Consider the following 27623-nt stretch of genomic DNA (forward strand, 5'->3'; position numbering starts at 1 on the left):
CCGGGGGGGGGGGCAGAGGAGGGGTCCTGGGAGGGAGGGGTCCTGGGGGGGCGGGGGGAGGGGTCTCGGGATGGGGGTCCCCGGGGGGGAGGAGAGACCCCCGAGGTTGACGGGGGAGGGGGAGCCGCCCGGTGACTCCCGTGCCGCTGCGGCGGACGAGGGCCTGCCCCTCTCATCCGTCATCCTCGCAATCGTTCCGATCGAGCGCTCACGGCGAGCCGAGCCCTGCGCTAAGCGCTCGGGAGAGTCCACTCTACCACCCAGCGGACACATTCCCCGCCCACACCGAGCCGAAAGCGCCCTCCCCTTCCCGGCGTCTCCCCCATTCATTCGTGGGCACCGAGCGAGCGCCGGCCGTGCGCGGAGCCCTGCGCTGTGCGCCCGGAGAGCAGGATGCAGCGCTGCGGAGGGGCCAGGCCTCCCTCTCTCTCTCTCGAAGCCCCCATTCCCCACCTGTCGGCAGACCCCCTCCGACCCCCCTGCAGAGACCCCGGGGGGTGGGCAGGCTCCTACCTCGGCCTGGGGCCCGAGCGGCGGCCGTCGCCTCCTCCTCCGCCCCGGCCTCCCGGGCTGCATCCCGCGGCCCGGGCCTCCCCTGTCCCGGTCCTGCCTGCTCCTCCTCGGCCCGCCTCGGTCCGGTCCGGTCCGGGACGTCGGTGCCTTCGCTTCATCCCAACGCGGCAGCGCGGGAGGAGGGAGCGGGGAGCCCCGCCCACAGGTCCAAGCCCCGCCCACCACCAGGCCAAGCCCCGCCCACGGTCTGGCTAAACCCCGCCCCGCCCGGCCAAGCCCCGCCCACGACCCTGGTGGGCCCCGCCCACAATCGGTCCAGGCCCCGCCCACAACCCAGGCTAAGGCCCGCCCACGACCCGTCTAAAGCCCGCCCTCAACCAGGCCGAGCCCCGCCCACCACCAGACGAAGCCCCGCCCACAACCCGTCCAAGCCCCGCCCACCAGCCGTCTAAGACCCCCCCCCACGACCCGTCTAGACCCCGCCCTCAATCAGGGTAAGCCCCGCCCACAGCCCGGATGGGCCCCGCCCACAACTTGCCTAAGCCCCGCCCACAACCCCTGTCCGTCACACCCCACGCCCGCCGAAACCCCGCCCCCAACCAGTCCCCTAAGCCCCGCCCCCAGCCCGACGAAGCCCCACCCACATCCCTTATCCGTCCCACCTCGCCTCGCCCCACCCCCATAATAATAATAATAGTATTTGTTAAGCACTTACTATATGCAAATTATAATAAATAATAATGTTGGTATTTGTTAAGCGCTTACTGCGTGCGGAGCACTGTTCTAAGCGCTGGGGTGGAGACAGGGTAACCAGGTCGTCCCACGTGAGGCTCCCGGTCTTCATCCCCGTTTTACAGATGAGGGAACTGAGGCCCACAGAAGTGAAGTGACTTGCCCCCAGTCGCACAGCTGACAAGGGTCAGAGTCGGGATTCGAACCCATGACCTCTGACTCCCAAGCCCGGGCTCTTTCCATTGAGCCACGCTGCTTCCCCGAGCACTGTTCTAAGCGCTGGGGGGACACAAGGTGATCAGGCTGTGCCACGTGGGGCTCACAGTCTTCATCCCCATTTGACAGATGGGGGAACTGAGGCCCAGAGAAGTGAAGTGACTCGCCCAGAGTCACCCAGCTGACAAGTGGCGGAGTCGGGATTCGAACCCATGACCTCTGACTCCCAAGCCCGGGCTCTTTCCAATGAGCCACGCTGCTTCTCTTATACCGCCCCCCCCCCCCCCCCCCCATCGCCGCCTCCTGCCCAAACTCTCTCCGGATCCCGCCGAACTCGGGCCGGCGGGTTTTGGCCGAAGCCCCGCGGACTCGATTTCCCCTTTTTCCTCCTAGGCGGCTCTGCCTCGTGTCCCCCACTCCCTCCCCCCAGGCGTTGGTGGGGGGTCCTGGGCACAAACCTCCCTATGAATGAGCTTGCCGACGCCCGCCCCCGAAGGCAGTGTGGGCCTAAACTAACCTGGGTCCAGACTCTCGCCCGACATTAATTAAGCTTTGGCCCATTCCCTCAATCGAACGTATTCATTGAGCGCTTAACTGTGTGCAGAACACTGTACTAAGCGATTGAGAGAGTACGACATAATAAACAGACACATTCCCTGCCCGCAGCGATCCCTCAGACTACAAGTTCCTTGTGGGCAGGGAATGTGTCAACCGATTCTGTCGCAGTGTTTTCATTTCCATTAATAATATAATAATAATAACTGTGGTATTTGCTAAGCACTTACTACGCGCCGGGCACTGGCTCAGTGGAAAGAGCACGGGCTTGGGAGTCAGAGGTCATGAGTTCAAATCCCAGCTCTGCCACTTGTCAGCTGGGTGACTGTGGGCAAGTCACTTATCTTCTCTGTGCCTCAGTTACCTCATCTGTAATAATGGGGATTAAGACCGTGAGCCCCACGTGGGACCGCCTGATTCCCCTGTGTCTACCCCAGCGCTTAGAACAGTGCTCTGCACAAAGTAAGCGCTTAACAAATGCCAACATTATTATTATTATTACTAAGGGTGGACACAAGCAAATCGGGTTGGGCGCAGTCCCTGTCCCACGTGGGGCTCACGGTCTCAATCCCCATTTCGCAGATGAGGTAACTGAGGCCCAGAGAAGTGAAGCGACTTGCCCAGGGTCACACAGCCTGTCTTCCCCTGTAGGCTGAAAACCTCCTTGTGGGCAGGGAATGTGTCTGTTTATTGTTCCATTCTACTCCCAAGCGCTTAGCACGGTGTTCTGCACACAGTAAGCCCTCGATAAGTAAACCTTGATCGATTGACCCGGAGAGTCAGATCCTTCAGAAGGAGGCAAGAGGAAACGATGGAGCATTAGCGATGGGGGACCCTGGATGTGATCCCGACGGCTGGGCAGATTTTCCGAGAGGCCGCTGGCCACCCCGTCTCTCGGACTCCGCCCGGCTGCCCCAGTTCGCTCTGAACCTTGGGCAGCCCAGTTTCCCTCCAACGGAGAGGGGAGCGGCCGAGGTGTCCTGGCTCCCGATTCCCCAACAAGGTGGCAGATATTTCCTACTAGACCCTACGAATACCCATCGCCCTACTCGGATGGCCCCCGAGACCGCACCCAACCACGCTGCTCATAAACCATGAATTTTTTATTTGAAAAACACAATTATCCAAGTCTGTACAAATTCTTTCCAGAGTCAACAGCCTCTGTCTTCTTTTCTTCATCCCAGTCCTTCCCCTAGCCCTCCTCTGCTTGTTGGAACAAGTCCAGACGTTCCAAACCACCGCCCGACCCACTTCCTCCGTTTCCCGGGACTTGACGCGCGTTTTCGGATCAAGAAGGGAGCGCGAGTGGGCGGGGAGAATTCACGGGGTTGATGGTCCCTTTCCTCCTGCATCCCTTCTCTCGACGCTGCCCCTTAACCACCCCATCTCCCCTGGGCTACGGCCTTGGAGTTAAATGGGAAGAGGATGGGGGGAGAAATGTCCCAGGGACCAGTAGGCAACCGGGACGCTGGGGTTACGGCCCCTCTTTCGGGGGTAAATCCAGGACCTGCCAACCAAATCCCCCGTAGACGGTGTCTCCTCCTCGCTTTCTGGAGCTGAGGCGGCAGCGGGTGTCCGCTGGATAGAGTTGATGCCCCCGAACTTTCTTCTGCTCTCTTTTCCCCATGTAGTGTACTCAAATCACCGTGGCTTAGCCCGAGAATCCTTGCAGGAATGAGATTTCCTCCCAACATGAACCTGTCGCCCTCTAACTTCAATGATCCCTTGGGCTCTCACTGCCCCTTTGATCTTGGATCTCGAGCGGGGGGAGCTACCGAGTGGATTTACTATCCTGACTGAGCCGTGTGCATACGCGCACGCGCATGTATGTGGGTCTTAGAGATCATCCATACAAGGTTTTCGCCACGCTTTTCACCTCTGTTAGGAAAGAGTCCTTTGAAACCCAGAGTGAGACTCTCTAGACTTGAAAGAAGGCTTGGGAGCTCCCGGGAGATCCTCTTTCGGACAGCAGTGAAAGCGCGCTTCAACCTCATCGCCGATACCCACCGGCCCCTTTGGAGCGTTGGGCTCACCGCAGCCGACGGGAGCAGCGAAAGCAGCCTGGGAAATAGCACGGAGGTGCAAAGTCGGGCCCTTCCCAGAGCCGGGAGAATTAGTGTTTCTGGTGTCCATCTTAGTGCATCTCGAGAGCCCAGATCAGTCCAAGCCCCTCGGAGCCAGGGATCCAAGACTTGGGACTAATGAAGTGTTGGCGGCCTTAGGGAAGGAGCCTTCTAGTTGCCGCCGAAATGCCGACTAGCCAAGCCCAAGCCGAGGCTGTCTGGGGCCGGGGTCCCCTTACCGTCTCTGGGCTCACGCTGAGGTATGTATCGAAGAGGGCCCGGGTGCCAGGCCTCGGCCTAGGCACCCCCTGCCGCCCGTGACGGCGCAGGCAGCCGAGTGGCTGGGCCCCTGCCGCTGCCGGAGGTCGTGGGGACCTGAGCTCGGGCCTCGCCCCCGCGGACGGACGGCTGCGTCGTCTGAAAAGGAACTGGAGTTGGAGAGGAATTGCGGCCTGGAAGAAACGGGGAGAACCGAAGCGGCAGCCGCAGAGCGGCCGCCTGAACTGGGCCGGGGAGGAGGCCAGCCCCCGGCCTCCCCTTCGAGTCTCACTTGTTGGGGGAGTAGGTTCCCGTAGTGGCGAAAGGTGACTTGGCCCGCATGTTCCTCCCCGAGGTGATGAGCGCGCCGAAGCCGTGCTGGTGGGAGAAGGCGTAGCCGGACCGGCGCGAGCTCGTCCGTCTCAGCCGGGCCTTGGGCGGGGGCGGCAGTGGCTTCTTCATGGACTCACGGATCTTGCGCAGGACCTGGCGACCAGAGCACGCGGAGGTCAGGGCGCACGGGGACGGGGACGCGGCCTACAGCCGGCCCGGAGGGGGCCCGGGCCGCAGAGGCTGACAGACAGCCGGGCGGTGGACTGATCAGTTTGTCAGTTGCCGGCCAATTAGCCAGTGAGTCGGTCGCTAATCCAAAGCCCATTTAACCTCATCACTGGCCCCGCGTGTCCCTGTTTCCTTCTTCCAGTTCCGCCTGATTTTTTTTGGTTTGTTTTCAGTGATCCCAGCCCCAGGCCTCCCTTGCACCCTCCGTGGCCCGGACCTGGCTGTGCTTCCCTGTGCCCACACTGCCTCCGGATTCCCCGGGGAGCCTCCTCTCTGGGACCCCGAACGAGGGGGTCCCTGCGGCCCAGGGGGACTCACGGGCCCGCGCCGCTCTGGGGAGGCAGAGGGGAGGGAGGGGAGAGGACAGCTGAGGTTGGGGGCCCCAAAGGCCTACAGTCGCCCTCCCTCACCTTGTCATTCGTTGTGGGCTTGAGTTCAGCCTTGAGGAACCTGTATCCGGCGATAGGTAGCATGCAGAGGATGACGCTCAGGAAGATGGACAGCCACACTTCCGGCTGGTTCAGAGTGTTTCGAGCCGTCCCTGGGAGAGAGGACAGACAGGGCTGAGCTGGGCGAAGGAGACGCCGGGTTTTACCTTCCCCTTCTCGGGGGCAGCTCCCTGCATCTCAACTCCGCGTGGGCTCCGAGCTCCCGCCACGGCTCCACGCCGCGGGCTCCCTGGCAGCGGCTCTGTGGCCAGGGAAGCGACGCTAGGCCCAGGCCCGCCGTCCGCCGAGCGGAGTGCCTTCCCTCGCCCGCCTCCCCTCCTCCCCGAAACCCGGCCCCAGTGCCTTGGGCTTGACGGGAACCTGGCCGAGCTGTCTCGGGAGGTCGGGCCACGTGCGCGGGACGCACGCCGGGGGAGTGGGAGGACACTGACCGATGAAACGGAAGGAGCTGGTGAAGATGAGGTACATTCCGTCGCTGTACATGGTGAAGGTGATGGCAAAGTAGACTGCCAGGCTACCCCAGATGAAGAACTGGTTCACCGCTGTCCAGTAGGCTGTGTCCAGACCAATCTGAAATGAGCAGAAGCCGGCAGAGCGCCAGGGTGAGCCGAACCCGGGGACCGAGGGCTCCTCCAGCTCTGGAAAAGAATGGTAGGAAGCTGCCCTGGGCCAGCGGGGTGTAGTGAGATAGAGGACAGGCCTGGGAGTCAGAAGGACCTGGCTTCTAATCCCGGCTCTGACACGTGTCTGCTGTATGACCTCGGCCAAGTTACTTCACTTCTCTGGGCCTCAGTGACCTCATCGGTACAACGGGGATTGAGACCGTGAGCTCCGTGTGGGACAGGGACTGTGTCCAACCTGATCAACTTGTATCGACCACAGTGCTTAGAACGATGCTTGGCACATTGCAAGCGCTTTAACAAGCACTGTAATTATTATTATTTGCTCAGTTACCTCAACAGCAGTGGGAAAGTACAGGCTGCCAGTTCCTCAAGGCTGGACTGGCTTCAAAACGTGGAGCCAGGGCTTCTGGCCACAGGCTGGGGTAATGTCCTCCATGAGCCCCTTATTTAAGGAAAGTTGGGTTCTGAGAATCCCATGCTACGTTCTAGTGTCGTGAGTTCGGGCACGACCGCTTCTTCCGACACCACCTTGCCTGAAGGACAGTCCCCGTTCCTGCCAGTGGCTTTTCTCCACCAGAACACCTAATGAAAGCACGTGTTCTAGGAGAGCTGACTGTTCCGGGAAATTTCCAATACAAAGGCTTGAGAGTGGGGGTGGGGGCGGCATGAGGAGCGGAAGACTGTTTGCTTTTGGCTGCCGCTCCATCACCGACCGCTCCGTTCCCTGGCTCATTCCCCGGGATGGTGGACAGAGCCCAGATCACCCCACGCAGGCACCGGCCCGTCTGAGGCTTTCCCAGGATCCCGATGGGTCAGTCTGGCTTCCAGCCATTGCTCTGCTAACTTCCGAATCCCTGGGGAGGGGCCTTGTGTCCTCAGAGGCTCCCTTCCACCCGGTGAGGAGGCTATGATGGAATTAAGCTCCCAAGCCAAGGAAGGGGCAAGGCAGAGACCCTGGTTGGTGTTTATCCTTCTCAAGGACAGTCACCACGCCGGCAGACTCTGGTGCTGCCCATCACCGCCTTTCGCTGTGCAGCCAGCAACCCTGGACTACATGTGGGTCTGTCAGGGGAAGGTTCTGTCAACCTGCCTGACCTCCGTCCATTTCCTCCTCCTCCTCCTCTTCTTCCAGCCTCCCCTGCCAGCTCCTCCTCCATTTCTTCCCCCTCTGGCCCCTCTGGGACCGCCTCTTCACCTTTGTCTCCAGGCTACCAGACCCTCCGGTTGGCTGGCCTTCTGACACTGAATGTCTGACTGGCACTGGCTGGCTAAGGGGGCGCACTGTGATTAGAACCCTGTGATGCTGGGGCCCACCTACCCAGGGTAACAAACAGGTGGAGAACTCTGGAGAGAAGGTCATATCCCAATCAAACTCGGATGTCCAGTCTCCCATCCGCAAATATTGGCTAGGAATTTGGCCTCAGGAACTCAGGACATTCTCGTCTCTCCCACTGACCGAGTTGTGCCGGGGCGGGGGGTCAATATATGGCAACCCTTTCGTGCTGTATTCCCTGCCCCGTGTCCTCCTCAGCCTGCCCTCTTGGACCTCGAATCCCTTTCCCCCCTCCCTTCCCCACACTAGGTCCTGAGGAACTTTCAGGACCTACAAGTAGGCCCAGGATGACCACAGTACCTGGACAGACACCACCATGAGCAGGGAGGTCTGGGCCATCAGCGCGAAGGACTGGTAGTCTGAGATGGTCTTGCCGTCACTCCGCACTGAGTTGAAGACTGTCCCAAAGGGCACGAAGAAGAGAATGAGGGAGCTGTAGATGCCATGAACCATGCACTTGATGAACTCCCGCTTGTTGAAGTAGAGATTGTGCTGGCCTGGCTCGTACAACTCTGGGAAACGCAGGCTCCAGTAATCGTTCACGTCCTGAGGGCAGAGTCATCAGCTCAGCGGGTGGTGAAGGAAACTGAGGTCCCGGGCTCCCACCCAGGCCAAAGGCCCACAGTCTCTCACTCTTACCACGACCCGTTCCTCGGAAGAAATGATTCACCTACCTGGATCCAACTCGTGTGTACCGTGTCTCGATAGGATTCAGCCTTTAAGAGCTGAAATGGTGACATCTCCAAGCTCCATTCAGCTCTCCTCCACCCCACCTTCCCTCCGCCCCCGAGCCCCCCACAACACCCAGGTCCACTTCCTGCAGGGCTGAATCCAGTGAGGGGAAGAGAGGGTCTAAGAGTCAATGAGGTAGGGCAGTTGAGAAAGAGTAGGGAGAAGTCCTCTCATATGGTTTTAGCTAATCTTGATATTTTTCTGATAATGGCTTCTCCTGGTTCTTCTCCTACCTCCCTGATCACCGCTTCTCGGTCTGCCCTACACTCCTGAACGGTCCCTCGAGATTCAGTTTGGCGTCCCGTTCTATTCTCAATCTACCCTCACTCCCTGGGGGAGCTCATCCTCTCTTGCGGCTTCAATTACCACCCCTAAGTAGACGACTCCCAAATCTACCTCGCTGACCCTGACCTCTCTCAACGACTTCTCCCTCCAGGACATCGCCGCGTGAATTGGCCTCCAACATCTCAAGCCCGTCGAATCCCAAACTGAACTCATCTCTTCTCCCAAATCTCTTCCTCCGCCACACATTCCCTTCACTGTTGACCACACCCCTGCTGTCAACACCACACTGTTGACTCCTCTCTTTCTTTCAACTCCTATATTCAATCCAGCACCAATTCTGTCTGTTTTTCCTTCACCTCCCTCTTCTCCATCCAAACTGCCACCAAGCTGGTCCAAAGAACTTGTCATATCCCACCTTGATTACTCTATTAGCCTCCTGCCTCTCCCCTCTCCATCCATATTTCGCTCTGCTGCCCAAATCACTTTTCTAAAACATTGTTTCGTGCACATTTCGCTCGTTCCTCGGCCCATCAAGCAGAAACTCCTGACCATTGGCTTTAGGCCATTCAACCAGCTCTCTCCCCACTGTTTACCCTCCTTCCGCTACATTTCAGTTCATATGTTTCACACCTCTCAGGCCAACCTTACTCACTGATCCTTTTAATTGCCTAAAGGCCTTGGGCACGCCTACCCTTCCTCCTGTAACGCCTTTCCTCTTCACATCCAGAAGGCCACTGCTCTCCCCATCTTGGAGGCCCTTCTGAAATCACATCTCTTCCAGGAGGCCTTCCCCGATTACTCTCATCCCTCCACTCTATTTCACCCCCTCCTGCCACTTCAGCACTTCCTCCCACTCACTCTCATTTATGTACATATCTTTATCTCCTATTGCATCCCGTTTAATTTAATTTATTTTAATGTTTGTTTTCCTCGCTAGATTCCTAGCTCCTTGAGGGCCGGGATCATGTTTACTAACTCTCCTGTACCCTCTCAAGTACTTAGCACAGTGCACTGCACAGAGTAGGTGCCTAATAAATACTATTCATTGCATAACCGATTGATTTAGCTACCATTTCGATATGGATGACTCCAAAATTTACTTCATCAGTTTGAACTCCTCCTCAAGCTTATCCTCTTACCTCCAGAACATCTCCAAACTGATGTCCTGTTGGCAGCTTAAACTCTATATGGCCCAAAGTGAACTCCTCCTCTTCTCTTCTCTTCCAAATCCCTCCTTCTTCTCACATTCCCATCACAGTCGACAAGTCCACCATTCTTCTGTCTCAGAAACTCACATCACTGGTGTTCTCTCCGACTCCTCTCTGGTCTTTACTTCTCAGAGCCAATCTACATCTAAACCCGATCTTTTTTAATCCACGATATTTTCTGGATCTACCCCTCCTTTTCCCACCCTGCCACCCTCCTGGAACAAACTCTAGTCATCTCCTGATTAGATTACTTATCTACCTCCACACTGGTCTCCCTGGCTCCAGCCTTTGAGGGTAGGCACTTCCCTCCCTTTTTCCTCACCTCAGGGGTCTGCTCACCCAGTGGACCCCAGGGCAGATGGGGAGAGATTAGATGACCAACAGTCACCATTTTTGCCTTGCTCCAGATCTGGGCCGCAAGCATGGAAAACAGATTTCACAGAGCAGGGAGGCCCTGGCCTTCATTTAAGAAGACCCTGACCCAGGTAATTTTCAGGAAACCCACCTGATCGAAGAGGCTCATTCCCAACACAGGGAGGGAGGTGTAGACAAGGTTGTACAAAGTGATGAACCACTCATCATACACGGTCTGTGGAGATAAAGCAAAACGGAAATGCATGTCAATGCCATCTAACTAAAGAATCCTCCCCATTGGGTCCAGATTCACTAATCCCCGATCAGCGTTCCTATCGATCCGTCAGTGGTATTTATCGAGCATTTACTGTGTGCACAGCACTGTATGAAGCACGTGGGAGTTGGTAGACTCGCTTCAGTGGGACACCGGGCAGACTCTCCTTCGGCCTGTGTCCAGATTGGCTGTAGCTGTCCCCCTGCAAGCCTGCCTACGGGATGAAGCCCATGGCTGGGTCACCTGGCCCATGGAAGGCCAGCCTCGCTGTTGGCCGGGCCAAAGCGCTTGGGGAAAACTTTCTCCTGCTCATTCGCTTCTCCTGAGGAATCTCAGAACCTCCTATATCCAGCAGGGAAGACTCTGCCTCACATAGATCAACATAACTCAGCATCACAATTGTCCAACTTGGAATGTAAAATTCCAATAGTGCAAATTCTGGCTCCCTTTATTCCCAACCCTATCCTTTGACTTATCACTCACTTTATCCCTACCCTACCCTTTCCTACTCTTAGCATTAACTCAGTTCCTAACTCTAATAATAATAATAATGATGACATTTATTAAGCACTTACTATTAAGCAAATTACATTTATTAAGCAAAGTACTGTTCTAAGCACTGGGGAGGGTACAAGGAGATTGGGTTGTCCCACATGGGGTTCACGGTCTTAATACCCAATTTTACAGGTGAGGGCACTGAGGCACAGAGAAGTGAAATGCCTTGCCCAAAGTCACATAGCTGACAAGCGGCAGAGCTGGAATTTGAACCCATGACCTCTGACTCCCAAGCCCGGGCTCTTTCCACCGAGACAGATTCCTCTCGGTACGCAGAGAAATCTGACTCTGGGTTGATCAGCGCCTATCTAAGCACTTGCCACTGGTCCATATCAAGGGGAGGGCGAAGATTAGGAGAGACTTGGGCGCTATGCTCTGGGACAAGAGTGTGGGCAGTAAGGCTGGACCCCAGTCCACTACTCAAAAAAAGACCAGAGAAGCAGTCCGAGTCCCAGTCTCTTAACCAGACTTCCTGCACCTCCCCAACTCCCTGTAAGTACTCAATGTTTTCCTCCAGGCTTGGCATCCCAGGAGGAAAATGTCATCTGGGAACTCACGCTCACTCTATCTCTAGGACCAGCTCCTCTGGACACTCAATCTCCCCGCTGCCCCTTCCCACTGTTTCCTCTTCTGGAAGCTCCAAGCTGAGAACTTAAGAGAGGAGGGGCACAAGAACGATGGGGAGCCTGGTGACGGGCTTGAGGATGTGGGATTGTTTAGTCTGGAGCAGAGCAGAGCCAAACAGAGATAAAGAGGATAAAGGGATATTTGGATACATCAGATAAATGGTCGTTCCTAATCCCCACTGAAGACATAACACAGAAGGAAAGGGGCTAAGAAGGAAGCAGGAGCCGTTTGGATTAGACCTACCCAGTAGGGAAGTGACTGACTCTTGACCTCTGGGAGAGGTCAAGGGAGAGATTCTCAATTGCTTGGGGTGTGTGGGGATTGTGTTGTTGAGAGGTGATGGATGAGAGGGGTGAGGGGTCAATGATCCTTTCGGTGTTCTGAGAATGAAAGCCCGAAGTCAATAGATTCTATTGATTGATCGATCGACTGATTAGTACCGAGCTTCTCTGTGGGAGGAGAAAGGACAAGCTGGTGGGTAAAGCACCACGATCTCACTAATCTGCTGCAGAGCTTTATGGGTTGAGAAAATCACGTGGAGAGAAGGGAGTTGGAGAAAAAAAAATCTATTTCGATTTTCAAAAGGCCTTTGACAAGGCTCCAGACCAAAGCTTCTTATAATTGTTTGGGAGGTAGAGTGGTCTAGCGGATCTGATCTGATGACTGCTGGGAAAGTGCTTCGGAGAGCACTGAGCAAATTAAAATCTTTTATTACAAAAATCAAGCGATCACGTATTTGAAGGGAAGGATCTGTCAGAGCTTAAAGACAGCAAATGAAGCGAAGAATGAAGGGCTACATGGCCACTTTATGGGGGAGTGAAGTGAAAGTGGGGTCTCCTAGGTATCGATGCTAGGACTTTTTAAAACCTAAAATCTTCCAAAAAGACCCAGCAGAGGAAAACATGCTTTGAAATCTCCAGGTTTAGAGGTAAACACTTAGTACTGTGGTCTGCACACCATACGTGCTCAATAAACACTACTGATTAACGGATTGATTGATTACGCTAAGCTCTTTGGGGAGGGCGATAGGCCTCGAGGCTGGGGAGTAGCCCCTTGAGGATCTCATAAAGTTGAATGAATGGGCTGAAAAAAAAACCAACCAGCAGGTAAGTTTCGAAGTGAACAAGTACATGGCAGAAACCTTCGGAAAAATCATCCTAACTGCGATGATGAACCTCGAGCTGTCGTGACTCAGGAATGAAATCACAGGGTTACTGCGAACTGTTGTTTAAGCCTTTGGCTCAGTGTGTGAGGGCAGCCGAAAAAGCCAAGGAAATGTTGGACTCATCAAGAAGGGGACAGAAAACAAAGAGAAAAGGCAGAGTTTTGGCCCGACATAAAAACTATGCAGGGTATCTATCCACACCAGGAACTGCACTGGACACCCCTTGCCCCCAACCCTAATCTATTTTAGTCTGTCTCCTCCTGAAGATTGCAAGCTCCTTGTGGGCACAGATTACATTTACCAACTCTGTTGTACTGTACTTTCCCAAGGGCTTAGTACAGTATTTGTGCATAGTAAGCGCTCAGTAAATATCATTGATTGAGTGAGAAGAGATCTGGAAAATATAAAGAAGGTACAAGACCAAGATGATCAAATAGAGAGAGCAGCTTGCAGTTGAGGACAGATTGAAAAGGGATTAAATCTGACAAGCATTTAGTACAGTGCTCTGCACAAAGTAAGTGCTCAATAAATACCACTGATTGAAAGATAAAGGCTGAGAACTGATTGAAATGTACAAAATTGAAAACCACAGAATTATTGTTCACCAAATCCCACAACACCAGGGAGAAGGGCACTCCGTGAAATTCGACGGCTCAAGACAAGTAAAGGAATTGTCCACGGCAAACGGAAAATGTATGAAATTCATTAACACAAGAGGGGTGTCCTAGCTGCAGTACTTAAAAACATTCATGGGAAAGAGGGTGGGCAGGGAAACCGGGAATGTTGGAAGCCTCTAGAAGAGTGAAAAAGATTCTTGGACGGATTATTGGAGAGAAATGCTAAGGAGGTGGAAGGAAATGTTCAGGACATTAGAAAGTTCAAGAGAATTTAGACAGCTTCATGAACAATAATCCAAGATCGGTATGAGGGAAAAGTTCGGGATGTTAAATGGTGTATTTCCAGTGGCCATTTTGGGGGAAAGAACACTGAGCCTGTTTACAGTAAACTCCTTTTGGCAGGGATTGTGTTCACCAATTCTGTTCTACTGTACTTTCCCAAACATTCAGTACAGTGGCCTACCCCCAGTAAGTCCTCAATAAAAAAAAAAAACACCTATACTTAGTGCTGGGATGCATACAAGCTAATCGGGTTGGACGCAGTCCATGTGCCATGTGGGGTTCACAATCTCAATCCCCATTTTACAGGTGAGATAACTGAGGCACGGAGAAGTTAAGTGACTTGATCAAAGTCACACAAGGTCAGACAAATGGCAGAGCCAGGATTAGAACCCAGGTCCTCCTACTCCCAGTGGAAAGAGGTCAAGGGTTCGAATCCCGGCTCTGCCACTTGTCAGCTGTGTGACTGTGGGCAAGTCACTTCACTTCCTCTATGCCTCAGTTCCCTCATCTGTAAAATGGGGATTAACTGTGAGCCTCACGTGGGACAACCTGATGACCCTGTATCTCCCCCAGCGCTTAGAACAGTGCTCTGCACATAGTAAGCACTTAACAAATACCAACATCATTATTATTATTATTATTATTATAAGTCCCTTCGCTTCTATGTGCCTCAGGTACCTCATCTGTAAAATGGGGATTAGGACCATGAGCTCCATGTGGGACAGGGACTGGGTCCAACCTGATGATCTTGTATCTACCCCAGCTCTTAGAACCATGCCTGGCCCATAGTAAGCGCTTAACAAATACCACACACACAAAAAATCAATCATCCAATCATCAGTGCCATTTACTGAGCACTAAATGTGTGCAGACCACTGTACTTAAGTGAGATTGTGTCCAACTCAATTTGCTTGGATCCACCCCAGTGCTTCGTACAGTGCCTGGCACATAGTAAGCGGTTAACAAACCCCATTATTATTACAGTATAATAATAATAATAATAATAATAATAATAATAATAATAATAATAATTCCAGTCTGCAGCAGCCCATTGCTGTTCCAGCCACTAGATGACAGCAGCACTCCATGGATTTTCTTTCCGGTCCCAGGCCGTGGGCCAGGTTGAACACGGATGATTCCCCGCTGGACCTCCGGAAACAGGTCTCCTCCTGAGCAGCCTCTCCCACACCTTCCCTCATGCCAGGCTCCCTGGGGCCAGGAATTAGAGGGGTGGACTGTCAGGGGTTTCAGAGCAGGACTGGATTCCAAAATGGTGTGGAAGTGAAACACCCAGCAGCCAGGAATCCGGTAGAAATTGCTGATGAGGCTATCCGACCGGCAACGACTCTCCCCGACTTCAAAACCTTATTGAAGGCACATCTCCTCCACTAGGCCTTCCCTGACTAAACCTTCCTTTACCCTTCTTCCACTCCCTTTGCACCACCTCGACTTGCTCCCTTTACTCATTCCCCCCTCCCAGCCCCACAGCATTAAAGTACATATCTGTCATTTTATATATTTATATTAAAGTCTGTCTCCCCCTCTAGACCGTAAGCTCGTTGTGGGCAGGGAAAACGTCTGTTATATTGCTATATTGAACTCTCCCAAGCGCTTAGTACAGGACTCTGCACACCGCAAGCATTCAACAAATACGACTGACTGACTGACTGTAAACTCGTTGTGAGCAGGGAACGTAAGCACTCAATAAATACACTTGATTAACTCATTTCAGGGAAAAGGGGACGCTTAGTTGAAATTCCATAGTTCTGGAGTGGGGCCGGGTTGTAGCGGAGTGGTCCTAGAACAGACTCTCAGGAACACAGTCTCCCTGCAGGACTCGAGCCTGGTCCTCCGAATCTGAACTGCGAGGTTGGTGGCGGTGGAATCTCTGATAGGGGAGGATTTTAATAGTTTGAGATTTATTGAGGTTGAAATCCTGTCAGGACACCCACGTAGAGATGCGATGCACGCAGGAGGAAATGCGAGACTGCAGACAAAGGAGTGGTCCCGGAGCTAGTGAGAGAGTCTTCCACAAGGAGCTGGTAGTTGAATCGGGGGGTGCACATGAGTTCCTCAAAGGAGTAAGTGTAAATTGAGAAGAAAGGGGACAGATAACAGAGCCCTGAGAAGTACCCCCAGAAATGGACTGGGAGGCAGAGAAAGAGCTGGCAAAAGTGTGAAGGAAAGGATTGGCAAGAGGTAAGAGGAGAACTGGGAGGGGACTGACTCAGAAAGATTAAGGTTGGACAGCGTTTCCAGGAGAAGGGACCGGTCCACCATGTCAAAGGCAGCCAAGAGGTCAACGAGGGGTAGAACAGAGTAGAGCCCATTAGATTTGGCCAGACAGAAGCCCTTGGTAACTTTGGAGGGGGCTGCCTCAGTGGGGTGAAAGGGGCAGAACCAGATTGAAGAGGGGTACCAACTCTGTTGGTCTGTAGTCTCCCAAGCCCTTAGGACAGAGCTCTGTGCACAGTAAATGCTTGATAAATGCCACTGATGGATCGATTGAGTGGGAGAAGCGAGGAGCGAAGCCTGGAGAGGTCAGTGGGGTCCAGAGAAAAGGTTTTTTTTTAAAAAAAACAACAAATAGAGGAGGCATGGGCGTGATTGAAGGCAGAGGGGAAGGAGCCAGCAGAGAACGAGAAGTTAAAGGAAGTGGTCACTGAGGGAAGACGTGCGGGAGAAAGTGTTTTTAAAAGCTTTGGAAGGGCAGGGGAACGATGGTCCCATCTCTGTGACACAAAGGCTGCGATTCACTGTCCTCTCTCGTCACTGCTGAGAAACCAACTCCATTGGCGTTAATGGAGTCTAGGGAGGCTGTGAACTAAAGGGAGCAGGAGAACTCCAAATCAAAGTCCGGTCCAAGAAACGAGGCTGCACCTAGGGCCCAGATGAAGGGGAGAATGGAAGGCTGGAAGGTTCCAGCTCTGTTGGCCTACTGCCTTTTTCCCGGGGGAGGAGGTGGAGGGAGCTCTTTTCCCTTCTCTCTCTGCCCCAGTGCAGGAAAGGAGAGCTGGGGAGTCCCGGGTCAGGTCTGGGTGCTCAATAAATGGCCCCAGAGAGATGGGTGAAAGGGAGTTTGGAAGAAAAAGATTTTCTCAGGGGCACTAACCAATCACTGGGGGGACGTTCCAGCCCCAACAGCTCAAGTGTACAGAAGCTGCTGTGCCCAGAGGAAGTGAGAAGGAGGAATGAGTAGCTCCACAATGTGGGAGAAGAAAAGGGGAAGAGGGGATTGACTACAGGTCTGGTACCAGGAAAAATTCTCTAGCTTCTGGGCCCTCTTCAGGGAAAGCATGTTCAGAACCAATATGGGACCCAGGCCTTAGCAGATGAGATGGGGCCACCGGGGATGACCGACTGATAGCAGGGACAGGATTAAAGACAGCTAAAGACCGGGGATAATAATAAGAACAATAAGAATAACAATAATAGTAACCGTAGTATTTGTTAAGTGCTTACTATGTACCAGGCACTGTCCTAAACGATGGAGTAGATAGAGGGTAATTGGGTTGGAGACAGTCCCTGTCCCACATAGGGCTCACAGTCTCAACTTCCATTTTACAGATGAGGTACTTGAGGCCCAGAGAAGTGAAGTGACTCGCTCAAGGTCACACGGCAGACCTTGGAGGAGGGATGAGAACTCACGACCTTCTGACTCCCAGGCCCGTGCTCTATCCACTACGCCAGGGTTGTTGTTGTGACAGGGACAGGGGTTGGGGCGACGCGCTCAGGTTTCGGGAAGGTTGCGGTCCCCGGGATGGGCTCCTACCTGGGCCGAGAAGCCAGAGAAGAAGCCGTACCAAAAGTGAACCAGCGTGAAGGCGAAGTTCTTGTAGAAGAAATATCTGAGGAACTTGCACATGCGGATGTAGGACCAGCGGCCGTGGACCAAAAGCAGCCGCTGGAGAAACCGAAACTGGGCGAAGGAGAAGTCGCTGGAAAGCACAGCCTGCATCCCTTCCTGGCCACTGATCCCAACCCCGATGTGGGCCGCTGGAGAGAGAAAAGGACAGGGTGTTAATGGCGATAATGGTGTTTATTGAGCATTTGCTATGCGTACTAGACTGCAAGCTCATTGTGTCCATTTATTGTTATATTGAACTCTCCCAGATGCTTAGTACAGTGCTTTGCACACAGTAAGTGCTCAATAAATATGATCGAATGAATGAGTGAATTGGGAAACTACGATACAGCAGCGCTGGGCTCCTCTCCCATTCCTTTCGAGCCCAGGGCTTGCAGGCTCCCCAGGGCCGGACCAGCCTCAAAGTTTCACTTCAATCCGCACTAACGGGCTGCTGGGTAATAATGACGGTGTCTGTTAAGCGCTTACTACCAAGCACTGTTCTAAGCGCTGAAGGGTGACACTGCAGCGGGGGACGGTCTGAGAGCCAGCCGGTGTCCGTGAGATGAATCAATCCCGATGAAGATGAGCGTTTCGGCCTCGAGGTCTCTGCAGGAAACCGAGTCTTAGGCCCGACGGGGTACGGGGCAGCCCGGCTTGCGTCCACTTACTCTTAATCATGCTGACGTCGTTGGCCCCATCCCCGATAGCCAGCGTCACCGCGTTCTTGTGCCTCTTCACCAGTTCCACCACCTGCGCCTTCTGCAGCGGGGTCACGCGGCAGCAGATGACTGCCTTGCACATGCAGGCCGCTCGGAGCAGCTCCAGCTCCAGCTTCGCTTCCAGGGCGAATGCCTGCAGGTCCCCGGGAAGGAGGAAGCGGGAACGGGAGAGAGAGGTTAATGGGATGACCCGGTTTCTTCCTCCCGGCTACCCGAGGGAAAACAGCTCCCTGTCAGCCTGGGGATCCTGGTGACCACTGGCCCTCGCCCAACATAGTCACAACCTGCAAAAACTTAAATAATAATAATGATAATTGTGGTGTCTGTTAGGCACTTACTACGTGCCAAGCACTGTTCTATGTGCTGGAGTAGATACAAGATAGGTTGGACACGGTCCCTGTCCCACATAGGGGTCGCAGTCTTAACTCCCATTTTCCAGCTGGGGGAACTGAGGCCCAGAGAAGTTAAGTGGCTTGCCCAGGGCTACACAGAAGACAAGTTCAAGAGGGGTCTTGAGTCCCATCACAGCGGGTTCCCCGGGCAACGTGATCTGCCTTGCAGATGGAAGACACATCCTAGAGGATGGACAGGAAAGGGGCCTGTGATCCGAAACTGGGAGGGGAATTTCTCTCTCTCTCTGGTTTGCTGGCCATGGAATGAGAATACTGAGCTGTGGAATTCCCCGACTCTCCAAGGTCCTTGCTGTGGCTTTGGATGGTAAGGAAGCCAGCCTTACCTCAGGACAGCTGTAGGGTCCTCTAGGGCTCTTGCGGGAGTTTTCCTCAATCTAGGCAAGGTTCGGAATCTATTTTTAGCCTGAGTCCGGGCAGCCTCATTTAGCTGAACTGGGCCTGGTCCTGGCCAAGCCCCTGACCTCCAGCCCAGCGGGGCCTTCCTTTATCTCTGTGATGAGGAGTTGTGCTTGTATCTTTTTGACTCCAGGGGCTGCTGGGGCTTGAGTGATCTTATTATCTTTAGTCACCGTACACCAATCCTGAAACACCTCTCAGACCACAGCCTCCTCACCTCCTCCCTTTTCCCTACACCCACCTCTCACAATCTGTCCTGTTCGCCCAGAGACCACTCTTCTTTTGACTCCCTCCAATATTCCACAACAATACTACCCCGTTTAGTCTCCGTGCCCAAACTACTATCTCGTTATGCACAAACTGACACCCTCAACATCACCTTCTCCCTCTATCGATCTCATGCCACTAACCTGTAACCCTGGATCACGTCCGCAGTACACTTCCTCTTCTCCTGTTCCCGAGCTACGGAACTAGGTTGGCAGAAATCCAGACATCTCTCTGACACTCTCCACCTTTAATATATTCTTACCTGCTTCAATTCGGTCCTCTCTTTTGCCCGACAACAATACTTCTCCTTCCCAATTCACTCCCATACCCACTGCCCCTCCAGCTGTTGCAGACATTTAACTCCCTTCTCAAACCTCTTTTCCCCCCACGCCCACCATCTCTGTCCCCTAAAGACCTGGTCACATACTACATCAACAAAATTGAAACCATCTGGTGTGATCTCCCTAAAATCTCCTCTACTTCCTTCCAGTCTCCCCTCCTCCCCAACCCTCTTTGGCTCTCTTCATATTCCCCTCGGTAACTAAAGAAGAGATCTCTCACCTCCTCTCTAAATCTACCTCTTCCACCTGTGCCTTTTTTATGGTATTTGTTTCTGTACGCCATGCACTTTTCTTGAGGTAGATACAAGGTAATCAGGTGGGACACAGTCAATGTCCCCATGGGGTTCACAGTCTTAATTCCCATTTTACAGATGGGGGAACTGAGGCACAGGGAAGTGAAGTGACACAGCAGACAAGTGGTGGAGCCGGGATCAGAACCCAGGTCCTTCTGATTCCCTGGTCCCTGGTCTATCTGCTAGGCCATGCTGCTTCCAACCCCTTCATACCTTTTTAAAACTCTAGCCCTCCTCCCTTCTTCCTTTCTTGACTGCCATCTTCACTGTTCACTTTCCAATGGCTTTTCCCCCATTGCTTCACAGAAACAGTCTCCTCTAAGGAAACTGATTACCATATCTGATGGCCTCTTCTCTATCCTAATCCTCCCGATTCTCTCGGCTGCCTTCGACACCGTTGATCACCCTCTTCTCCTTGAAACATTAACCACGCTTGGCTTCACTGACACTGTCCCCTCTTGGTTCTCTTCCTCTCTCTTTGACCACTCTTTCTCAGTTTCTTTTTCTGGCTCCACCTCTACCACCCATCCTCTGACAGCTGGGGTCCCTAAAGGCTCAGAGAGAGGCCCCCTTCTATTCTCCATCTACACCTACTCCCTTGGAGAACTCATTCACTCTCATGGCTGTGGAGATGATTCCCAAATCCACATCTTCAGCTCTGACTTCTCTCCTTCCCTGCAATCTCACATTTCCTCCTGCCTTCAGGACATCTCTGGATTTACCTGGATGTCCCGTCGATAACTCAAACCAAACGAGTCCAAAACTAATCTTTCCACCCAAACCCCGTCTTCCCCCGTCTTCACTGTAGACAATATCACTATCCTCCTTCTCTCACAAGCCCAGAATCTTGGCATCGTCCTCGACTCATCACTCTCATTCCACCCACATATTCAATCTGTCAGCAAATCCTGCCAGTTGTACCCTCCCAGCACTGCTAAAATCTGCCCTTTCCTCTCCATCAAAACTGCTATCATACCGATCCAAGTACTTATCCTATCTCTCCTTGACTCCTGTGTCTGACACATTGCTGATTTCCCTGCCTCTTGTCTCTCCCCACTCCAGGCTGTGCTTCTCTCTGCTGCATGGATCGTTTTTTTCTAAAAAAAATTCAGTCCACGGCTCCTCACTCTTCAAGAACCTCCGATGGCTGCCCATCCACCTCTGCAACAAACAAAAATCCTGACCATGGGCTTTGAAAGCACCCAACCTCACCTTACTGATCTACTACAGCCCAGTCCTCACACTTTGCTCGTCTACAGGGCTCCGTGCAGTTCCTTCCTTAATGTTCCCTTGGGGTAGCCGCTGCCTGCCGCCCGCTGCCCGCTGCCCACTGGGCTGACTCTCAGGAGGCCTGGAAGAGATAGTGCCTGAAATGGTTCCCTGGGACAGGAGCCTGGGGAGGACTCCCTCTCGGAAGAGAATGAGGATTTTCTCTAGGGAACTCTGGGGGCCACGACCTTTCCCCTACCAAACTGTGTCCATTGATGACCATGCCAAAGTTCCCACTGGCATTCTCTTCAGGCAGGATGAGGTTTTCTTTGGTAGGCTGGGAAATCCGAATGTTAACGGGGTCGGTGTCCAGAAAGGATTCAGGTCTCATCTCTTTCCTTGCTTCTCTGGAAAGGAAATTGACCATGAAAAGCTGAGAAATAGTTCTGCGCTAGGGAAAGGGAGCGAGTTCTCCCAGGGATCGGTCTGGGCCCAGTGGCTTACACGTCCTGCAGCAGCAGCAACAGAGACAGGAGCATGAGGAGGATGCCAGGCTGAAGGAAAAGGTAGAGGAGACTCTGTGCTCACTTCCACTCTATGCCCACTTGCAGCAGGACTGGATCGTGGTCTGGCCATCCACGTGAGTCAGGGGAGCCAGAGGGCAACAGGAGAGATCAAGGGTGTGGGGTCGGAGGCGGGCAGGGCCTGAACCTTCCACTTCTTGGCCTCTCTGGGCTGGGCAGCAGCACACCTGGAGGCTCCTACCTCTCTCACTGACAGAACCCCGCCCTCCAGCTGGTAGATCCAGGCAGACCATCTCCCGGACCGGGCTTGGCGAAGGTTTGAATCTGGCCCGACCCCTTATTTATTGATTTGCCTAGCTATTCATCTATTCATTTATTTATATTAATGTCTGTCTCCCCCTCTAGACTGTGAGCTCATTGTGGGCAGGGAATGTGTCTGTTTTTATACTGTACTCTCCCAAGCCCTTAATACAATGCTTTGCACACAGTAAGCGCTTGATAAAATGCAATTGAATGAATGAATGAATGAGCCCCTGATTTTCTTTAGGCTGAACTCACTCATTCAATCATACTGATTTGTATCCTGACTGGTCCTGATCAGATGACCATCAGAGGACAGGGATATGATGAGAAGCAGCGTGGCTTAGTATATAGAGCATGGGCCTGGCAGTCAGACAGTCGTGAGTTCTGATCCCGACTCCGCCGCTTGTCAGCTGTGTGATCTTGGGCAACTCACTTCACTTCTCTGTGCCTCAGTTACCTCATCTGTAAAATGGGGATGAAGACTGTGAGCCCTACGTGGGACAATCTGATTACCTTGTATCTACCCCAGCGCTTAGAACAGTGCTTGGCCCATAGTAAGCACTTAACAAATACCAACATTATTATTATTATATTATTATTATTATTATTATTGTGTGGTGACCCCCAACAAGCTGCCTTTTAAGTGACTGTTAGTGATCCCCTGACAACAGCAGGGAAGAGACTGGCAAAGGCACTGATGGGCTTTACTTGAGGTGGTTGATTGTGGGCCTGTGGGGGTGGAGCATGGAGGGAGGTGGGGTTTTCTCTCCCTCTTGTACCCAGTAACGGGCCTGGACCAATCAATGACGGCTACATAGAGCCACAGCTGCTATGCCTAAAGCAGATAAAAAGTAGTTGCTTTGAGGCATATCGGAGGGTGTGCCTGGAGGCAGCATAGAGGCATGCAGAGAAGCAAGAAGGCAGCACTTGGAAGCAGAAAGAAAAAGCATCGGCAGAATGGGTTCCTTTGACCACAGACTGTATCGGACCCTTGACGGAGCGAGTGTGTGTCTGTGTCACTCCCTTGCCCGCTGGTAAAACGAAGTAAAAACCTTTCCACATTAACCTTGTGATCAGAGGTGTGGTTTGACTTCTATTTCGTGTCACTGAGGCTCCCCCGGTTCAGGAAGGTCCTCCCCAACCGGGGGCTTGCGACGGAATGCACATATGTGAGTTTTGAAAGCCCCTCCGAGGGGCCCCTCAAGGTCTGGCCTGGAAGGAGGAATTCCAGTGATGGTGATGGGATCTCTGAAGTGCCTGCTGTCATAAGTGCTGGGGTGGATTTGGGCAAATCAAGCTGGACACAGTCCCAATTCCATGTGGGGCTCTTAGTCTCAATCCTCATTTGAGAGATAAGTGAGACTTGCCCAAGGTTGCACAGCAGATAAGTGGTGAAGCCAGGATCAGAACCCATGACCTTCTGACTCCCACGCCCGTGTTCTATCTACTACGCCACACTGCTTCTCTTGGTTCCAGTCCTAGCTCAGGATGCCTCTCTACTGAGCATGGGATTTGGAGTCAGAGGTCATGGGTTCAAATCCCACTCTGCCACTTGTCAGCTGTGTGACTGTGGGCAAGTCACTTCACTTCTCTGTGCCTCAGTTACTTCATCTGTAAAATGGGGATGAAGATTGTGAGCCTCACATGGGACAACCTGATTACCCCGTATCTACCCCAGCGCTTAGAACAGTGCTCTGCACATAGTAAGTGCTTAACAAATACCAACATTATTATTATTATTATTATTATTACTGTCTGGCCTACAAGCTAAGTGCAGGCTGAGACCCAGCACTCACTCTTTGTACCAGCAACAGACACTCCTCTCCTTTTGGGGTCTTTTTCTTTGAGAGGCAGTGTGGCCTAGTAGATAAAGCACAGGCCTGGGAGTCAGAAGGACCTGGGTTCCAATCCTGGCTCTGCTACTTGTCTGCTGTGACCTCGGGCAAGTCACTTCACTTCTCTGTGCCTCAGTTACCTCATCTGTAAAATGGTGGTTAAGACTGTGAGCCCCATGTGGGACAGGGATTGTGTCCAACCCAATTTGCTTGCTTCCACCCCCATACTTGGTACAGTGTCTGGAACATAGTAAGCACTTAACAAATATCATAATTTGTTTTTCTTGTCTTTTTGCCTGGAGAGGGCTAGGGACAATCTTTGGGAGGGAGTTTCATTTGAAGGGGATAACGGTGTCTTGCCTCTGTCATTCATCACATGGACCCAGCTTCAACATGTATGTGTTTGTATGTGTGTGGGTGAGGTGCTTCAAGTATTTTCTAAATGGACTGGGTTGAGCAAGAAGGCAAGGGGAGAAGATGGGGATGGGAGGGAGCAGTGGTGAGGATGGCCCTGGTTTGGGGGTGTGGAATATAGTCCTACCTCCTCCCTGCTTCCTGTCTAGCACTTCCAGCACCTAGGATGCCTGCTCCGGGTCCCCATGCCTGTGGATTTCATGTGACCAAACACGGAGCTGCCCATCCTGCCCACCATGAAGGATGACAAGGCTCTCTGACCACCCCCTTCAGACGTGGGCCCCCTGGACTACCCCTCTCTAGTGTCCTCCGCGCACGGCATGGGTAGCAGGAAAGACTGTGTAAAAAGTTTTATTTATGAAGCAAGACCAACAGCTTCCTGCCCGCCTGCTGGTCGGCCCCAGCCACGCATTCCTGCAGCAGCCTGAGAGGTGGGCCGCTGGCCAAGGCCTGGTTTGTCGGAGGAAGGCAAGACAGGGTCAGACCCAGCTGGACATGGGGACGGGCGCTCTCCCAGCAGTGGAGCTGTGCCCTTCCACTCTCCCCGACCAAATTGGTGTCAGCCCCAGCCCTGGAATAGCTCCGACCCTCCCGGCTTATAAATGTGCTGCAGAGGTGTGGGGGAAGGGAGGGTTCGGTTGGGCTACGGGCTGGTTTCCTCCTGCCAGGGCCTAGGAGGAAGCAGCGTGGCTCAGTGGAAAGGGCACGGGCTTTGGAGTCAGAGGTCATGAGTTCAAATCCCAGCTCTGCCACTTGTCAGCTGTGTGGCTGTGGGCAAGTCACTTAACTTCTCGGTGCCTCAGTTACCTCATCTGTAAAATGAGGATTAAGACTGTGAGCCCCACGTGGGACATCCTGATTCCCCCGTGTCTACCCCAGCGCTTAGAACAGTGCTCGGCACATAGTAAGCGCTTAACAAATACCAACATTATTATCCACTGCTCCCCATCTACCCTCCAGCCCCAGTCCCAGCATGGCCTAGTGGAAACAGCACAGGAGTCAGGACACCACATTGCTAGTCCAGGTTCCATAACTTTCCTGCTGGCTGATTTTGGACATGTCACATGACTTCTGGTTGCCTTAGTTTCCTTTTCTGTAAAATAGGGTTTCAATGGCTGTTCTCTCTCCCACTTAGACTGGGAATCCCATGTGGGTCAGGGACGTGTCTGATCTTGTATCTGCTCCACCACTTAGTATGTAATAGTGCTTAATAAAGTCTACTTTTATTAAGGGTGGGGGGGGGTGGCCTGAGGTGATATTGCCTGCAGTCAGACTAGCTATTTCTGAAGGTTGGCTCATCTGCGGGGATGGGCCCGGGGGCTGGCAGAACTACTGGGAACTCTCATTGTGATATTGTGTCCTCCTCCGTCTGGCTGAGTCCCAGCCTGCCGGCATGGACTCCTCAGCTGGCATGGAGCAGGGCTACAGACCTGACTTTTGGGGGGGGCCAATGGGTATCCCTCGGATGGGGTGAGCCGATGGTACCCCTAGGATGGGGTGAGCCGATTGGTATCCCTTGGATGGGGTCACCCAAAGTGTAGCCCTAAGATGATAATTAATAATAATTATGGAATGTAAGCGCTTATTATGTGCCAAGCACTGTTCTAACCACGTGAACACAAGTTTACCCAGGGTGGACACCCCATGAGGTTTACAGTCTAGATAGGAGGGAGCAGGATTTAATCCCCATTTTACAGATGATCAGGCTGAGGCTCAGAGAAGTTCAGTGCTTGTCACACAGCAGACAATCCATCATATTTATTGAGCACTTATGGAGTATTGAGGACTTGGGAGAGTACAAACAACAATAAAACAAGCACATTTCTTACCCACAGCAAGCTTTGGTCTAGAGGGGACGTTAATATAAAATAAATTACAGCTGAGGGACTAGGAGGGGACAAGTGGCAGAGCTGGGATTAGAACCCAGGTCCTCTGACTCCCAGACCCGTGCTCTTTCCACTAGGCCGTGCTGCTTCTCTGGCCCCTCCCTCCTCGGCGGGTGGCCCGGCGACTGATTCTATGGGGTGGGACTTACCTTGGGACTGCCTGACCCCACTGAATGAAACAGGTAACCACCAGGAGTGAGGGGAGCGAAGTGCTTGGGAACAACAGAAGCTGCTGTTTCTTACGCTCGGGCACTTCAGCACCCACTAAAGGAACATCCACTCCCTTGACGAAGCCGAAGGCATCAGCCGGAGGAAAGCCGGGAGTTGAGCCGAGCTGGTCGGACTGTACCTGAGCTCCTTCAGCACGGTTTGGGAGTCTTGACCTTCGATGACGAATACTTTGTCCATGTCGTCATCCAACATGTTGCAGGAATAGCCAATGTTCATGGCGGTCTCTGGGAGAAGTCACACAATCAGTTTGGGGCTGGCTTAGTCGCAGGCTAACCGGCAGACCGATCGATCAATTCACTGAATGCTTACAGGGTACGCTAAGTGCCGGGAGGGTACAATGCAATAGAGTTGGTAGATGTGATTCCTGCCACAAGGAGCTTACAGTCTAGAGAGACCAGAGAGGACCGTGCTTTGGGGTTCCCCAAGCGGAGTCTACTCCACTTCAAAACCCTATTCTGGTAGCCCGGGTTCTACATGGCCACAGACAGCTCTGCTTCTTCACAACTAGCACGCCCTAGTGGAAAGGCCACACAGGTCTGGGCGTTGGAAGGCCGGATCCTCACCCCAGCTTTGCCTCTGGCCTGCTGTGTGGCCTTGGGCAAGTCACTTAACCTGTCTGTGACTCAGTTGCCTCATTCGTAAAATGGGGCTAAAATGCCTCCCTCTCAGACTGTGAGCCCGGTGAAGAACGAAGGCTAGGTCCAATCCGATTATCGTGTATCTACCCCGGCACAAAGCACAGCTTTCTGGCACCTAGATGGCGCTTAATAAATAACACAAAACATTCACACTGCAGTGAATGGCAACCACTATACCGAAAACATGACGAGCACGATCAAGGTGGCTTGACCGGTGCTGTGCAAATCACTATCTATTACTAGTCAGTTCTTTCAGGCAGGTTCTCGGACCCGAGATTTTGACGGGAGACTCCCTCATCTATCTCTCGTGCTGATCTGTAGTATAAATACGGCTCGTTCCTGATTGTCATCATCATCATCATCCTGCTAGGGAAGCAGGTCACTCTGCTGCCTGGATTATCTTTCTACAGAAACGTTCTGGGCATGTCAGAGGTCATGAGTTCGAATCCCGGCTCTGCCACTTGTCAGCTGTGTGACTGTGGGCAAGTCACTTCACTACTCTGTGCCTCAGTTCCCTCATCTGTAAAATGGGGATTAAGACTGTGAGCCCCACGTGGGACAACCTCATTCCCCTGTGTCTACCCCAGCGCTTAGAACAGTGCTCTGCACATAGTAAGCGCTTAACAAATACCAACATTATTATGTCACCCCCCTCCTCCAAAGCTCTCCAGTGGTTGTCTATCGACCTCCGCATCAAGCAAAAACACCTCACTATTGGCTTTACAGCTCTCCCTCCCCTTGCCTCTCCTTACCCCACTTCCCTTCTCTCCTTCTATAGCCTGGCCCGCACACTCCGCTCCTCTGGCGCCGCTAGCCTCTTCACTGGGCCACGTTCTCACCTGTCCCGCCGTCGACCCGTGGCCCACGTCCTTCCTCTGACCTGGAACTCCCTCCCTCCTCAAATT

General features: G+C 53.1%; 2 protein-coding genes across 7 annotated transcripts in view; both read right to left on the reverse strand.

Annotated features, from left to right (window-relative positions):
• The window catches only part of RUSC2 (RUN and SH3 domain containing 2), a 72603-nt gene extending 71897 nt beyond the window's left edge, over positions 1–706 (reverse strand). The window contains exon 1 of the mRNA XM_029060031.1: positions 514–706. The gene's annotated coding sequence lies outside the window, so the exon portion shown is untranslated. The remainder of the gene's footprint in view (positions 1–513) is intronic.
• A 2395-nt stretch (positions 707–3101) lies between these two features.
• LOC100090442 (phospholipid-transporting ATPase FetA-like) overlaps positions 3102–27623 on the reverse strand; it is a 130553-nt gene continuing 106031 nt past the window's right edge. For all 6 annotated transcript variants that reach the window (XM_029060291.1, XM_029060290.2, XM_029060292.2 and 3 more), the window contains 9 exons: positions 26199–26304; positions 21147–21294; positions 17918–18101; positions 17175–17398; positions 10034–10117; positions 7604–7849; positions 5779–5917; positions 5309–5439; positions 3102–4823 (listed from right to left, as the gene is read on the reverse strand). In XM_029060291.1, coding sequence (XP_028916124.1) covers positions 4626–4823; positions 5309–5439; positions 5779–5917; positions 7604–7849; positions 10034–10117; positions 17175–17398; positions 17918–18101; positions 21147–21294; positions 26199–26304 — 1460 coding nt within the window. In that variant the 3' untranslated portion in view covers positions 3102–4625. The remainder of the gene's footprint in view (positions 4824–5308; positions 5440–5778; positions 5918–7603; positions 7850–10033; positions 10118–17174; positions 17399–17917; positions 18102–21146; positions 21295–26198; positions 26305–27623) is intronic.

The sequence above is a fragment of the Ornithorhynchus anatinus genome, chromosome 3, assembly GCF_004115215.2.
Source record: "Ornithorhynchus anatinus isolate Pmale09 chromosome 3, mOrnAna1.pri.v4, whole genome shotgun sequence".
In the NCBI taxonomy this organism is placed as follows: domain Eukaryota; kingdom Metazoa; phylum Chordata; class Mammalia; order Monotremata; family Ornithorhynchidae; genus Ornithorhynchus; species Ornithorhynchus anatinus.